The 17,035-nt window shown below is 42.7% G+C and overlaps 1 protein-coding gene across 1 annotated transcript in view; it reads left to right on the plus strand.

Annotated features, from left to right (window-relative positions):
* Window positions 1-907: 907 nt before the first annotated feature.
* The window catches only part of kctd16b (potassium channel tetramerization domain containing 16b), an 85,472-nt gene continuing 69,344 nt past the window's right edge, over window positions 908-17,035 (plus strand). Inside the window, exon 1 of the mRNA XM_047607977.1 lies at window positions 908-2,654. Coding sequence (XP_047463933.1) covers window positions 1,817-2,654 — 838 coding nt within the window. The 5' untranslated portion in view covers window positions 908-1,816. The remainder of the gene's footprint in view (window positions 2,655-17,035) is intronic.

Here is a 17,035-nt window from a genome sequence, read left to right on the forward strand (position 1 = left end):
TTGTCTTTTGTTTCACTTTTTCAAAAACAGAATTCCTGATTTGACTCAGTTTTTTTTTTTTTACATCACACCACATTTTCCCCACTGAATCCTGTAGAATAATGTCAGTGTTAGTGTTGGTTACTTTGACACATGGTTTCAATTTGTGTTTTACTCCACGAAACCTATTTTACAGTCACATTTCCCTGGAGAGAAAAGGTCAAAGGTCAAATGTCAAAACGAAACAACTTTCCCTATTTCCCTGACTTTTCTTCGAGGGGATCTGTCCATGGTTCTGAAAGAAGAAGCATCGAAGGGGAACAAACAGAAGGAGGCGCTGTTGCTCGTTTTACAAAGCAAAGTCCGAAATGTACACACTGCTACACAGTTCCAGTTCCACTCATTCATCTGTATCTTAGATAGATATATGTTGTTGCATGATTTTAATTCATAAAATTGTTCAAAAATGAAATTAAAATGTGTTGCAATGATAAAACAAATACAGCTAAACGTGTCCTGTGTTGAGTAAATGTAGATATGTTCACGGTGTGGGGTTAAACTATAGCATTGTTGTAATATTGGCACAAATGTGAATGCAGCACTGATATCCTAAAAATCAATATCTCATACAGATGTGTAGCACGTGTGTCACTATAGATTAAATAAATACTAAACTAGAATCTGATGGAAAATAGTGACAAAAAAAATGTTCATTCACTTTTTTTCCCCCGCATAGAAGCCAGTGTGTGTGTGTGTTGTAAGTGTGTGTGTGTGTTTGTGTGTTGGAGGGGGTTGGCGGGCAGCCGTGAAGACACCACCCAACTCTGTAGGGGAGGGGAGGCGGTACGAGAGTGTGCAAGGGAGGGTGAGGAGAAGGAGGGTGAGGGGAGGGTGGGGGGTTGAGATGCTCATTTCAGAACCACGGAAAGCTCCCGGTAAAAGCAGCCAGCAGCAGCGGGTCGGTCCTCTCTGCTGCTTTCAACAAAAAAGAAATAAAATAATGCAATAAAAAAGGAGAAAAGAATCTGAACTGGGATTTTACCGCCTCTGTTTTTAATTTAATTCAGTCCGGACCGGGGAACATGTCCGCGCTTGCAAAACCATTAGAGGACTGTGTGCGCAATCTCTGCCAAGTTTCTCGTCACTGAAAGACATTTTTGCTTCATCCTGTGAGTCTCAACAGAGAAACGGAAAATAATAAAAATATATAATAAAAAAAATTCTGCTGTCCAAGGGAAGTTGAAGAGAAAAGTGACAACATCGCATCAGCACCTTCCTCTGTTTGGACTCCATCCTAAAATAAGTTGTTCTACTTTTTTCGCGCCCCTCGTTCGTGTGCGTAAGTGGAAGAGGATTTTTATTTGTTTGTTGGATAACACTCTCAGAAGTAGGGGGGAAAAAAAGAAAAGCAAGGTAAGCGAGGCAAGTTTCTTTATTCATTCGGAGCTGTAGGCGGCTCTTTCCGTCTCCATCGGTTCCCTGTGTTGCTCTTTTCCCGGGGGCGATGGGAATCCCACATCCACTAATGTGAGCCTTTGATGCGCACGGATACATTTTTCATCTCTCACAACACTGATTCTTTCCTCCTCCAAGTTTCCCATCTCAGTCTGCTTCGTTTTTACAGAGGGACTGCAACCTCCCACCCCCACATCGGCTACAAATACTGGTTTTTGATAATGACCGTGGATCGATGAAAGATGCGTATCCAGATGGTTGTGGAGACCCTGCGTCAAATTACCAGCTCGGGCAACTTTTGACACTGATCTGTCTTTTTTTTTTTTTTTTTTTTTTTTAAAGTCTAGCTGTGGAGAGGTGTTTTGCCTGCTTGTAGCCGTACATGACGGAAACGATGGCGCTGAGTGGAAACTGTAGGACTAACCCCAAAGAGCAGGCGTCCGTCCAGAACAGTTTCCCAGATGTGGTTGAATTAAACGTAGGGGGGCAGGTTTATTACACGCGTCACTCAACTTTGGTGAGCACCCCGAATTCACTGCTTGGCAAGATATTCTCCTCCAAAAAAGACGCATCCAATGACTTGGCGAGAGACCCCAAAGGTCGCTATTTCATCGACAGAGACGGGTTTTTATTCCGGTATGTGTTGGACTACCTCCGAGACAAACAAGTTGTCCTCCCAGACCACTTCCCCGAGAAAGGGAGGCTCAGGAAAGAGGCGGAATACTTCCAGCTGCCCGACTTAGTGAAGCTCCTGACCCCTGAGGACATCAAGCACAGCCCGGACGACTACTTCCACAGCGACTATGAAGATGGGTCCCAGGGCAGCGACCACCGGCAGTGCCCGCCCCCATCCCTCGTCCCCGCGGATAGAAAGAGCGGCTTCATCACCGTGGGGTACCGGGGGTCGTGCACTATGGGCCGAGAGAGTCAGACTGACGCCAAGTTCAGGAGGGTACCTCGGATACTAATTTGCGGCAGGGTGGCCCTCGCTAAAGAAGTGTTCGGGGAGACTCTGAATGAGAGCCGGGACCCGGACAGGACCCCGGAACGGTACACCTCCAGGTTTTACCTCAAGTTCAAGCACCTGGAGAGGGCTTTTGACATGCTGTCGGAGTGTGGTTTCCAAATGGTGGCCTGCAACTCGTCAGTCACTGCGTCGTTTGTCAACCAGAACACGGAGGACAAGATCTGGTCCAGCTACACAGAATACGTTTTCTACCGTAAGTCGCACGTTTGTTTTGGCTGCATGAGGTCAACGTTTACGCACACTCAATGCACGCACGCACACACGCACGCACGCACACCTGGACCGCCGCTAGAAGGCGCACATGGTTTGTCAGCTTGCGTGAGAGAAACATCTGGTTGTGAGTATGGGTGGGCCTTCGCGGCTGTCTGCAGCCTTATGTATTATTATTATTACAGTGTGTTCAGATGGACAGATCAGAGTTCCTCCTGTCGTTTCTGTGATCTACATCGCTCTTATTGTCATTTTGGTTTACTTGGACAGAGACAAACACACACACAGACATAAGAAAATGTCAATCAGCATAGTGCATATCAAACATTGTCCATGGCCTGCAGAATCTATCTGGCATCTGTGTGGTTAAAATGAAAGGCACAGGGGCAAACTTACATGTGCGGTTGGAGTCTGAAGTTTTGCCTGAGCCCTGTGGTTCAAAACCAATTACAGATAACTTCTCATAATTGGGGTTAAGCCACGGTGTTGTTCTCTCTCCCTGGAAGCAATGAAACCTTTGCGGCAAACACATAACTGACAGCCTAGTTCACTTTTTGATCTCGGCGCGTTCAAACCTATTACAGCATGTTGCAGCATTCAGCGAAGGGAGTTCACGTTTCATAAGATTTTAACCAGATTTTAATCACTTCACTCGCATCTGAACCACGGCTGTGATTCACCAGCGCTTGCCATTTTTCATCACGGTGCAATTTGCTGCTCCGCCTCCTCCCTGCTTCCATCCAGCCCATTCCTTTCAACTTCTCGCCCTTCCTTCTGGCTTCGCTATTGGTTTCCTTCCGTGTCTCATGACAGAGTGGCAGCGAGGAAGACGTCCAGATGGCTTTTATACTTGGCTCCCATAAGATTTTACGATGCAACAAAATAATCCATATTCTTTGATGTGTGTGGGTATAATTTACTCTTAGGCTCCGTGGGGGTTCGGTGAATGTGCTTAAGCTCTCAGCAAATATTTGAACTGTGTGAAGCTTTCGCTGCAAATTGGTAGCAGGGGTCATTCCTGAGAAAGATTCTGAAAAAGAGGCTTGAACTTGACTGATTAATAGTGTCTGACGGCAAAGACACGTTATTCTATAGCACAAAAAGCAGAATAACCTCATATTATCTTGTGATATGACACTGGACTGTGCAGATAAACTAATAACCCTCCAGTAGAGCCCTAGTGTGCTACTGCAGCGAGTCATGGCCTTATGTGTATTTGTAAAAACTGTGTTAACCTTTTCGGTTATAAAGCAGCTACCATAGATACTTGATTATATGGTAACTTGTTACATAAGTGAGACACAACAATGCACCGAATGGTTTTAAAATCACTGTGTCAAGGCAGCTCTCATAATATTCACTAATGATGCAGAGTGTTGCTGGGTTCTTACAGAGCTTTCAATGAAAAAAATAGAAATAAAGAGCTCACTCGTCTCTCTGGTAACACTTGTAATAGTGAATTTCTCTCTTTTTTCTTAGTACCGAATAGATTCCTGGTTCGTGAACACTGTATAGACTTGTAATTTCCCCTGTGGTTCTATATCATCTCATCAAACCTCAAAACAGACGAGTCATACAAGTCAGTTTTTCCTTTTTTCTTTTAGCAAGAGCCGCATCGGTTCTAAACTAGTCTCATTTCCAAGTCATTTGTAATTACAAATGACAGTTCTGGCAACTGTTGTGCAGCAGTGGATGCAGCTTTATATCTAAAATGTTCAGGAACGGTTGGCTCTGTTGTCTCGTCCAGATGTTTGGCAAACATTTGCTTCATTTTGTTTTACTTCCTCCCCCATTGAGGGATAAATTAAAGGATTACCTTATCTCATCTGTTAGATTCACACACATCCTGAATATATATATATTTCATTTATTGTAGTTCCAAGGATTCCTTGTAATGTCTGAGATAGGAGCCAGGACCCCTGCTGGTTAAAACCACAGACTTGTGTGTCACTACCAGCTTAGAGAAAACCCACTGCTTTTCCTCATACATCACATAAGTCAAATGGTCACATAGTCACAGAGCAAAATAAGTAAAAAAAAAAAAAAAAAAAAAATGAGAGCCGAGCCCACGGGGCTGGGTGCAGACTAAATGAGCTCTGCATTAATAGGCTGCATTAAGCACAATGACTGGATGGCTCTTGGCTCTTATAAACCCCAGAAGTGGCACTAACAAGCTAAATCAAGTCGTGGCAAGGAACACATGCAACACACACAGACACACTGAACACACATGTGTCACAGCCCCTTGCTCATGCACTACCTCACACACTGTGTGTGTGTGTGCTGCCTCTGCAGACCTCATCCTGCCCGCTGAGAAACAACAACTGCTTCCTGGTTTTGTTGGCAAACGCTCGGCGTGTTAGAGGCCGCGCGACACAGACTGCAGGTAGATGTGTTGGGGCCTGCACCTCAACGCACACGGTCACACACAGGCAAGAGTGGGCACACAAACGCTTGTAAGCATAATCACAGAGGCAGGTCTGCACACAAGGAGACAAGGCAAGCATGTGGTGTGCAAACACAGAATAATGTAGGGAGTTCATTTAATGCTGCAGTCACCAGTGGTTTAAACGCTTTCACTGACAGTCTCTTGTTTACCTGCCAGGCGTGCTCATTCCCACCCGCCCTTCCTCTCTCCTCTCTCCGTCTCTCTCCTTCTTTCACGTCTCCTCTTTTTCCTCTAGTCAATCATGCCCAGCCTTTCTCTCTCGTCTCGATTCCTGCCTTCGTTCTGCCCAGCTTCATTTTGCGTTATGCGCCGCAGGGGCAAGGAGCACAGTGGCGTCACCAGTCGCCTTTACAAGCCTCGCTGCACCGTCACGCCTCCTGTCTCGCTTCTTATTCATATCTCTGTTTGTCCGTCCATCTCCATCATGGTTTGTTTATTCTTATTTTCAGCCGCCTCGTTGCACATTTTAGATATTTTTCTGCCACTTTCTATTTGCACCTCTTGTTTTTCCACCCTATGCAGGCCCCACAGGAGATACTAAGGTCTCAGATAATGCTAGTAAATAGTAGTACGCTGGCAGGCAGGTTAGAGAAGGTCTTTCTAGTTTTAATACGGCAGAGCCTCTGTGCACTAACCGAGGTCAAGTCAATGATTTTTCAAGCTCGGGGGCAACCTTATTGAACATGCAACATCAGCTCTGGACCATGCAGGTCTTTCCAATTTCACCACGTTACCTCATTAATGTTTTTTGAAACTCGATCTGTCCAAATCTCTACAGGCTGGTTTCACAGTCTCAGTGGAAAATCATCCCACATGAGTGGAGGCTTTTGTTTTGTAATGAAAGCAATCACCTAGTATGTGTCTGATGTCCAGGTGTTCATTCGGCCACAGTGACACATGAACAGTAAGTTTGTTTGGCTAAAGTATGATTTAAAACAGAAATTGGAGGTTTTAATCACAATATAAATGTCAATAGCTAGAAAACGTAAGCACAGTCTTGGCAGCAGAAGCTAACATTACGCTGTTTAGCAGAAATAACCTTTTAGGTATTTTGCATAATTCTCCATCTGTCTCTGCCATTAAATTGTTCAAAGTCTTAACCTCCCTTTAAGTTGAATAGTTGAATAAGTAGCTGCAAGCTGCCCAGAGTCCACAAACACATCTACAAACCCCTGTCAATCTTTGATATGTCAGAACAAATCATTCCAGAAGACATGGGCTTTGTCTTTAGGTTCAATCTAGCTGGCTTTTTTTTTCCTGGCAGTTTGTTGCAGTCTCTTGCTGATTCATGCACTTGGACTCCAGCAGCCGTACCTGCAGATCCTGTGATGAAACTTTGGGGTTGCTGAAGACTTCTATTTATTCAAACGCTTTCCTCTTGGGCTGAATCTGCTGGGATGGCTACTCCTGCATAATTCAGTGAGATTTTGAATCCGTGCCACTTTTAGATTGGAGGGTGTTATTATAAATGTAGTGGCATACTTAACTGTTTTACCCCACGTGACCAGTTTATAATAGATATATTTTCACACAACTGCTCATATTTGAAGTAAAGGGCTTTAGCTAATAGGGTTACAGCAATAGGTGCAGAGTGAACTTGTTTTCCCATTTTGCAGCTTTCACTTACAGGCTTCGTGTTTTTCTAGCCAGAAGACTGGACGTAGCTCCTTCATCTCCATCCACTGCTCAGAATTAAACCGACTGCACCTTTAAGCCTTTTCTGTTTGTGGCTATTCACATTCTGCATAGCATGTGAAGGCAGGAAAAAAATAAAATAATAATAATAATAATGATAATTTAGCAATTTGATGCATGGCTGGAGTGACTGATGATTAATCATCTCTGCTGACAGTTGCCTCGGTGAATTCACTGACAGAGCTGACCACAACACAGCTATCAGACAGCAGGGCATCCTGCACGCGGCTAAATAAGGAAACATTCCTAAAGTCTGTGGAGAAGATTGAGAAGTCGGAGACTTTGTGCTCAGGGTAGCATGCCATCACAAACGGCCACTTTCATGCTACCACGTATGTTGGCGTGTGAGACTGGGCCATTAGCTTGGGTGGCAAATGTGTTTTGGCAGGTGGCAGCGACAGTGGCTTTTGTGCGTCTCAGTGTGTGACCCGTGTTGCACAACCTTAGGCATTTTCACACCCGTTGAGCCGCTAGCTAAACACACCTGCACTCCAGCAAACCCCTCTCCCTGTCTCACACACACACATGGAATTGCAGATGCAAGCACTCATCACCACATGAAACTACATCACGCTCATCCTGTGAGCTTCTCCCATACCAGGCAGTGACAACATTAGCAGCAGAGGCCCCATGCTGCAGGCCTGTAGGAAGTGATTAGCCGAGGAGCAGACAGGCCATGACAGCTCCGAGGAGAGTCTTGATAGGGACAGCTGCTACCCTGGCCTTCTGCTCCACAGGGAAGTCCACCATCACACACCCCAACTCTGCATTATTTAGACGGAGACAGAACGGAATAGGAGAGGAAGCAGGTGGAGAACATAGACAGTACAGACAAACGCGGCTATTCTTCTCCCTAATGCTGCAGCTTTTACCACCACTACCAGAACTGCACTACCACTTGACTGGTACAAGTAGTGCCACACAGAATTAGCATAGACTAGTTTGGTCAGCAAGGCCAGAATCATGCAAACTTTATATGAAGACTTCATAAAAATGTGAATTTGAAAAGATGACACACATTTATCCTTTTTAAGATAATATCCTGCAGAGGTGTTTAAGGTGCAGAGCTGTGGGATACACTGTATACTGTATGTGTGTGTATTGCTTCTCCTTGCAGTCTTTCATAGTGATGCATTGCTTTGCAGAGTTAGAACAACTACACAAATACGGCTGTTCCTCCCACTAATGCGTCTCCTTTACTGTCGTAGCTGCAGCTTTGACCACCACCATCAAAACTGCTCGAGGACCTACTGACCTCACTGCAAGTTGCAGCATTTCCTCATCACAACAACCATTCAATTGGTACAAGTCACACAAATCATACAAAATTTACGTGAAGGCTTCCTAAAAATGTGAATTTAGTCACTCGCCGTATTCCCCGGAGCTGGGGCAAGTGAGAAAAAGTGTTTTTAAATCGGTGTAGGTAGCTTCTAGGCATCACATTTTATAATTGGCAACAGGAAGAAGCAGAAGCGGGGAGAGGTTAGCAGTTTTAGCAGTTAGCTTAGCAACGTATCGCTTTTATTTGGTCCTTTTATTCTTTTGAATTATTTCTATATATTACGTGCTGTCTTCATATTTTTTGTGTTTTGTGGAAAATTAAAAATTATAAATAAAAACTTTATCGAGTTTATACAGTTGACGCCATCTGGAAGCGCCAGATACTCACAATCTGGTACCTACACCGGCCATGCAGCTGTTAGCTTTAGCTTAGCACAGGCGCTGTAATGTAGTGTTGCCAATTAGCCAGTCATTCACAAAAGTAATAAATAAACCCAAGAATTTTTCCTATTTACTTCTTCTGACCTGTACATTCACAACGAGTTGGGACTATATTCAAGACACCTTGCAGCACCTGAAAACCAGTCACGCCGGTGTGTCGACAGAAGGTTTTCAGGTGCTGCAAGGTGTCCTTTGCCAGTTTTGTGAACGACCAACAGCTAATTGGCAACACTACATTATAGCGCCTATGCTAAACTAAAGCTAACAGCTGTGCTCCCAGATAAGGACGATGTCTGGACCGATTTAAAAACACTTTTTTTTCTCACTTATCCAACTCTGGGGAATACGGTGAGTGACTACATTTCACATAGAGGTGGTGTATCCCATCAAGATGATAACCTGAAGAGGTGCATTGCTCTGGAATATTTACTCTATGTCTGAATATTGTGCTTCTCGTTGCAGGCTTTCATAGTGGTGCATTGCTTTGTAGAGTTAGAACAACTGCACAAAACTGGCAGGAGGCTGTTTTTTGCCCCCCCTCAAGTAAGAACTGGAGCTGCTGTATTGTGTACAAGCTGCAGGCGAGAGACAGAGACACAGTTCTCACTGAGGCAAGAACACAGAGAAAGAGCTGTGAGGACATGAAAGCAAGGATGACCCTTTTCTTTCCAAAACGCTTCCAAAAAAACAAAAAAAAAGTGTTTTACACTCGGAATATTTTTAGAGTTAGAAGAAACACAACTGAACACAGCGACTGTTAAATCTGGTTTGTTAAATAAGGAAAAAGGAGAGTGATTGAAAGCAAAGTCCTGAACGTAGCTGAAGGTAAACAAAAGAATGAACTCAATTTTCTTTTGAAATAGAGTTTACTCCCATTTTTTATTTTGCATACATTGCAGCATTGAAGAAATAATGGATAAAACAGGGTCACATGGAAAAAAAGACAGACTTTGTTGTTTGTGTAGCCTCCCCTTGACCTTCTCCCCTGGAAGCTTAATGTAGCTACATACGGTAGACGCACATAATCCCCGTTCCCTGGAGGATATGGGAAACGAGTGAGAGAGAGTGAGAGCAGGAGAAAGAGAAAAAAGAAAACAAACGCCGGGGCATCAAAAAACAAGCCTCCCCTAAGTCCTCTGTGAGTCCTTCCTATCCGTGCAGTGTGTCAGTCCATTCCTCTGTGACTCCTGACACTCTATTTTCTCTGCGGTGGCACAGTTGATATAATGTTGATGCTCTTCTCCCGTTGTGTTGGAATAAGTGCTCCGCGGTGCGACGAGGTGTGGAGCGCCACCATAATGACAGAAACTGCAGCTGGAGAGGCTCTTCACTCTCTCAGCCCACCGGCTGGCTGCTGCAATGCATCAGTGCTTTAATGGCCACGGTAGGCGCGAGTCCAGATTGACTGGAAAACACAATGTAAAAGAATTTCTGTTGCGTCGCGTAATCACGCCAACATCTGCTCCCACTGTGGGACTTCATGTCGTTATTAAAGTTTCTCAAGTGCGGTACAAAAACTAAAATACATTTTTTTTTTTGTGATATTCAAGTAATACTAGTTCACATGCACCGATCAGCCACAACATTATGACCACTGACTGAGAAGTGAATAATCATCTTGTGACAATTGATCAGTGTTCGACTGGGAAACTTATGGACCTGGTATTCATTGATGTTACTCAGACATGTAGCCCCCACCTAGACCAGACCAGCATCCCCCCACCCCACACACCCCATAGCAATGACACTCCTTAATGGCACAGACACACACACCCTCTCATTATCAGTTCCTAGAGATTGCTCGGTGACGTGTTTTGGTGACTTTCTGACTCCCAGTCAATCAATTATTTCCCGTTTCCCAAAGGAAGTTTTTCTTTAAATTGTTTATGTTGGTTGTGTCTCTTAATGATGACATGCATTTCTAGCATCTCATCTCATCTTCCGTACCGCTTAATCCTGCACTAGGGCCGCGGGGGTTACTGGAGCCTATCCCAGCTGGGATCGAGCGAGAGGCAGGATACACCCTGGACAAGTCGCCAGCCTATCATTTCCAATGTCGATAAGTCTAATTTAACTCCAAACTGAAAAGCAGCCTTTTAGTGTCCTGGTCAAAAGGAATCTAAATGTGGTTCACTATTCACCACAGACAGCAGAACTGAGGGGTGTGGTCTGAAGTTTTACCTGTAACCAGGTAAAAGTCTGTAACCATGTAGTGCACTGCAGTATTACTGTAAAACAGTATCAGTGTTAAAACAGTGGCACTGAGCAAAAGGCTGCTGTTGAGTTTCTTTTTGGATGAATGCTTTTGATCGGGTCAGTGGTCGAAAATCAAGTTTTAAACTCATGTTTCCTCTTTGCACTGAAATGTTCTTGCACTACTAACCCACAACTAAACCCTGAATCCTATTAGCGACACCCAGCAAAGACACAGAATAGACATTTAAACATTTTTAACTCGGGCTCGAGCTTCGTTGGTGTATTATTCTCTCTTCTAGAAAAGCTCATCGTTTGTGAACTTCCATCTGAATATGTGCAGCTAATGATATAGTCAGCCAATATTTAGATTAAAACTTAATAACAGAACTTCAGTGTGAACACGTTGAGGATCATTTCCTGTCTTTCTGTGACTCATTAGAGTCAGACATTGTTGCCTGTGCGGCGGCGGTCCACAGCTTCATCGAGCATATGGTCACACGGCTGTAATTTCCTCCAGCAGCGCTTCATCTCCTCCTAGTGCAGAGTGTGGCGGGTACTTGAGGCAATGAACTCTTTCTGTCCATTAATGAAGCTAGAGGCAGCGGTAACTCTACAGGAAATTTACTCCGGCAGAAATTGCAGCGGTGGCTTGTGATCTGAGACATGATCTTTAACACGAATATATCAAAGTGAACGGTAAAATTAGTTTTAGTTGTCCATGATAAAAATAAAAGAAAATGGTAAAATGCAAATAAATTTACCTTCAAAGGAAAGTTACTTTACATTTAAAACAGACACCTGAGAGTTCTAGTGATAACAGATACCAGATACCTTCTCATTTTTTAAACAGTGATGTTTTTTTGAGGGGCGGGGCTTAGCTGGAGGCAAAACATCCCCAAACACTGCAGCTTGTAAACGGTGGTTAGCGTATTTCAACAGACTGTTTTGGCAAGAATGGACGAGGAAAACATATAATTTAGAGAATATGCTAATACACTCACTCTCTGAGTTTGTGAGTGTTATTTTAAAAAGCTGACTCTGACTGATGGGACTATATTCACCAACCCCTACACTCTCACTCACTGGATGGACGATTTGACCAAAGGACACAGAGGGGATGAAGTCTGGTCTGTCTTTATCAAGTGAAGTGTCTCCAACAAAGATATTACAAGAAGTTAGTGGAACCACCTGTAAATGCGACTTCTGCTTGGACAACCCTGAAAGTCCTGAAACACCCATTAGCTTGCGGTTAGCATTAGCATGTATCAGCATTATTCCAGTCACAATTTAGTCTAAACCATAACGTTAATCAGGCTGAAACTGATGATGTATTAGATATTAATCTGACCTGATATAAAATGTGCGCTGCAAACACTCCAATCCTCACTTTTAATCACCTTCAACCAATGTCGTCTACCAGTTAGTGTTTTTGATTTTTTTTTTGTTTTGGCTTTTGACATTTTTCCGGTTGACAGTGACAGTGTTCGCCTCAAGCTTCCCTCTGTTTTTGCCTCCAGCTAACATTGTGACGTCACAGTGACGTAGGACATGAAGGGGTCTAAACAATACGCAACATTTATGTGTATATCGTGTTAAAATAGTTTATCAGTCTTCAGGCAGTGACTGACATTATGCCACTGCAGAGGATTATTCCTAACTGTGCCTCATTAGCAATCCCTCAGTGTCAGTTCAGAGCATTCGGCTGCTTGCTAGAGCATACTGTCATCACCATTTCATTCCTAAGTAGCTGTGAAGCTCCCTGTCCATTAAAACACACACACACACACACACACACATATATATATATATTGTAGGTATATGCACGCATGCACACATGACCCTCCCTCCCCCACACGCACACTTGGAGGTTAACTTGTACAAACAGCTCACTGATGAAAAATGGTTCTCATTAAAGGGAAGATTAAAAATCAGACCGCTCACTTAAACACACTTACTGTGTCCACAGATATCCGCAATCTCTTCACCGCCATGCTGCGTTCCTTCAGTCTGCTAATGTGAAGCGGGATGGATTGAGTTTAATGCGTCTGGACTCATGACAACGAGACACACACGCACACAAAGATACAACACACACTATGATGTTATTGAGCTGCCCGACCAGATCCCCCCACGGCCTGAAATTTCTGCTTTAATCTGTTTCCTTTCGCTTTCATCTGCAGCGCCTCTTTAAGACTGAAAGGGATTTACGAGGCAAATATATCAGATCGGAGTTCTCACCTGAACCCATGAGTTCAACCGGCTCCGTTCCCTGGAAAGTGAAACTTAGAAAAGTGCAGATAAAGTTCAACACGGCTCCGTGATAAAACCAGATAAAAAGTCAAATAAAATCAGCAGGCAAAATAAAATTAAATTAAATAATTAAATCTAATTAGAGCAAAGAATTCTCCTATATAACTCAAATGCTACTAGAATGAAGTGTAGTCCGGAACTGTTACAAATTTAATATTGTTTTATTTATTGTTTTCAATAAGAAAAACAAATGTACATCTCAGCTCATGATAGAATGACAACAACCTCAGATGAATTGGTAACATCGTATTTTCTACTTTTCTTCCATTGCAGCACAGAGCTCTGACGTGCACTTCAAACCAAACTTTTGGTTCTTCTTGCCATGCGTCTGCAGCCTCCATGCACAGACAAAAGTTGCATCACAGCTCACTCTCAGCTGGCTGAGCGAGCGCTTTGCAGGGTGTTGCAAAAGTTAAGACTCTCACAACTGTCACTAGATCTCGTCTTTGTTATCACATCTGTTTTTTATAAGTTTAAAGTGGTACATTTTGACTAGTAAATCTTTAATTTACCTCTAGTTTAAACATATGAAAATACGTTTGATCCTAAAAACTTCCAAACGAGATGATTTGATGATGTGATTCAGGGCTGCACGATAAATCCTTCAAGAATCACGAGCTCGATTCACACATACACGTGATCTCATTTTGAAACACAAAGATTCTTAAGCATTTTATTTCAAAAGCGGCGTCACAAACAAATGCTCCCATTAGATGAACAATTCACCAACCTGCCCATTATTTTCTGTTATACTCACAAACTGTCTCACAGATCATCAGCTATGTGTTATATTTCTAGATCCTACATGTTTCCTTCAGCTTTATGTTTGTATCTATGACAGAACTTAGTTTATCTTGTTTCTCTTGTTCTTCTTCTCTCTCTATCTTCTCTGTTTCTGGCCTTCGGCAGATGGTTCCTCCATATGAGCTGGTTCTGCTCAAGGTTTCTTCCTGTTAAAAGGGAGTTTTTCCTGCCACCGTCGCCCTCAGGCTGCTCTGGAGGTTGCAGGCCGGTTTTTGTGAAGCATCTTGAGACAATTTGTATTTTTATTGCCGCTATATAAATAAAACTGAATTGAATTGAATTTCTTCCTGGATTTTTTCAAGCACTGCCGTTGACTCCTACCTTGACCTTTGGTAAAGCATCTTTACAACACGTGATTCCATCAGTGGAGGAAGTCTGTCTGCAGTTGAGTGGGTAGAAACAGTGACGTAGAGAAGCAGAAAGAAATCAGCGGTAAAGAGAGTTAAATAGATGGCGAAGAAACCCCAGGTGGTGGTGGCGAGAGTCACCCACAGACTCGAACTGAACTCGTGCCCAAAACAGGTTCGCATTCGCATTTTGGTTTTGTTTAAGTTCATCAATGCAATAAACATTTTGCAAAAAAAAATCGTGCCAAAGAATCATGACCTCAATTCTAAGAAAAAAAAAATCACATTATTTCCAGAATCATGCAGCCCTAATGTAATTTAACGTCCTGAGACCCTGTGTCCCCATATGTGGACATTAAGTTTTCATTTAGATCAGCTCCAGTCTGACATCTAGTGGCAGCAAAGGGTCCATGCGCAAGTTGGTGTCAAAACATGATAGCGGGTTGAATCATTCTTCAGTCAATCACAGGACGAAAATGAAAAAAACTTCATCAGATTCTTGTTTATTTATACTTTTTAACTTTTCTAGTTTGATATGACGCATAAATTTAACAAATTCTGTCAATAGTAACGAGCTACAATGTCGCTAATTAGCAAGTACTCGTTTGAGGACATTGGAATTTCATTGTTTGCAGCTCTGTCTTTGCACAGCAATGTTCAGGTATTAAAATAATAATAAGTTTTACGTATTGTGACTTTTCCACACATGGGGTCACTCTTAGATCCTACTAATCCCAAATATCTTGGAGAAATTAAAAATGCACAGCAAACTAAAGCACAGGTCTTGGGAGGGTGTCTCCTGAATGTAAAAGTCTCTGGAAGTTAGTTATGATTCATACCTGCTTCTGTCTCATAAAGGTTATTCACATCATGACACTGAAGCACAGAGAATGTCTAATACACATTGTTTTTGCAACTGATTTAACAGAAGAGTGGAAATGAATTACAGTTACAGGGATTACAACAAATTTAGAAAGAAACATGAGCCTCACACTGGTTTTGTGTGTTCGGCGCTTTCAAAGAGTTTGTGTTTGTCTGTGTTTTCCTTCTCAGAGTAAGGAGGATTTATATATACATACATATAAAAAACAAGCTCTGTTCTGCTACTGTTTACTATTCCTGCTGTGATGAATTATTGAGTGCCATTCACAAAGCACTGCGCAGCCTAAAAGATGACCTGCTGTTTGTTTGCTAAGGGAATGGGAGGCTTCAACCGAAGGTCCCACATACACATGCTCCCTGTGCACTGGTCTCCTCACCACACAAGTCAGTCTTTGGTCTTTGGTGTGTGCAGAGAATGATTTCCTGACTGATTTTTATCCGCAGACAGGAAGTCTGTCGGCAAAATTGCGTTTACAGGAGAACCGCAAGGGTGTAAACATGGGGCCGCGCATATGCACACATTATAGATAATATCAGCCAGCAGTCCAGGTGCCCAGGGACACATTGTTTACTACAAAATTAACCTGGTCGAAGCTTTAGAGGGATTAGTAAACAGTGTGTGTTCTTCTAAGTCAACACAACAGATTCAGTTGCACAAGCCAACCCGTGTGTGCGCCTCCGTGCAGGATCCAGCGTGAATCAAAAGTCCAGATCTGATTTCTGCAGCTCATTTGAACACGAACACGTTCGTGTGCGCTGGGATGAGAAACAAGCAAATGGAGCAAGACAATTATCAACATCCATCACCTCAGGAACTCATCTAGCCAATTAAAGCTGTTAAAGGCTGACATTTAGGTGCAACGATCCCACTTTAATCATTCATTCAGCCTTTCACGAACACACATGCAGCATTTTAAAGCGATTCAATGGCGCGACCCATTCAATGATGTAGTCGTCTCATAATATAAAGGCACGTCCTCGTTGGAGGGAGCATCCCATTCATCTTGATTAGGTCTGCGTGCATGTGTGTCACGGTCTCGTGTGTGTGCGAGGTGGAACAGAGGACGCTGGCCTTGTCAGATTTCACTCTCCTCGTCTTAATGCAGCACCCGACGACAAATGTCACTCAGCTTTCCGTCCTCGGACGTCACTCAGTCTTTGGAACAGCTCGTATCCACTCTCCTTCCTCTCAACTTCGTCTAGACTCGCTTCTCTCATGAAAAGAGACGTGCCAGATTGTGCACACAAACAAACGACCCCCAAAAATAGGCTTAAAAAAAACCAAACAAAGTCATAGAGAAATATGCATATTGAGTTAGTCAAGCAACGAGCCAGAACTGGAGATTCAAATATAAATATCCAGGCTGGCTCGAATGTTTACACTTTCTCAAAGGCATTAGGGGACTTTGTCTTGTTTGGTTTTTGACTCCCAGCTCATTGTATATGGTCAGGTGGTTGTGTTCTAGCTTTACTACAAGGTTCAGAACATTAAAATGGTATAAAAATGGTTAATTGAGGTGTAGGAGAGATGGAAGCCAAGAAAGAGTTATGAAATACCTCCCCTACATAAGGCAAAAACGTAAAGTAACATTAAACTACAAATAAGAAAAAGAGAGAAAAAATATAAAGGTACAAATTGTTGTCTATAAATTTAGAAGAAATTAAAAAGAATGGAAGTGTATTGTGTGCAAAATCAGGAAGAAAAAAATAAATAGAAAATTGAAGTACAAAATGTCAGTATACATAAAAAAATATATATTAAATGCAAAATGTAGGTGTTAACAGGTGATTTAAAAAGCTACAAATCTTGACTGTAGAATGAGATTTTCAATTGTTTTTGCTGTTAGAGATGCAGATAAATTATTCCATAAGAAAGGTTATCTGTATTTTAGGATGTAATGATTAAGACAAGTCTGACAATATGTTAAATAAAAGTCTTAAAACTTAAAATAATATACA

Source organism: Mugil cephalus, chromosome 15, assembly GCF_022458985.1.
Source record: "Mugil cephalus isolate CIBA_MC_2020 chromosome 15, CIBA_Mcephalus_1.1, whole genome shotgun sequence".
Classification (NCBI taxonomy): domain Eukaryota; kingdom Metazoa; phylum Chordata; class Actinopteri; order Mugiliformes; family Mugilidae; genus Mugil; species Mugil cephalus.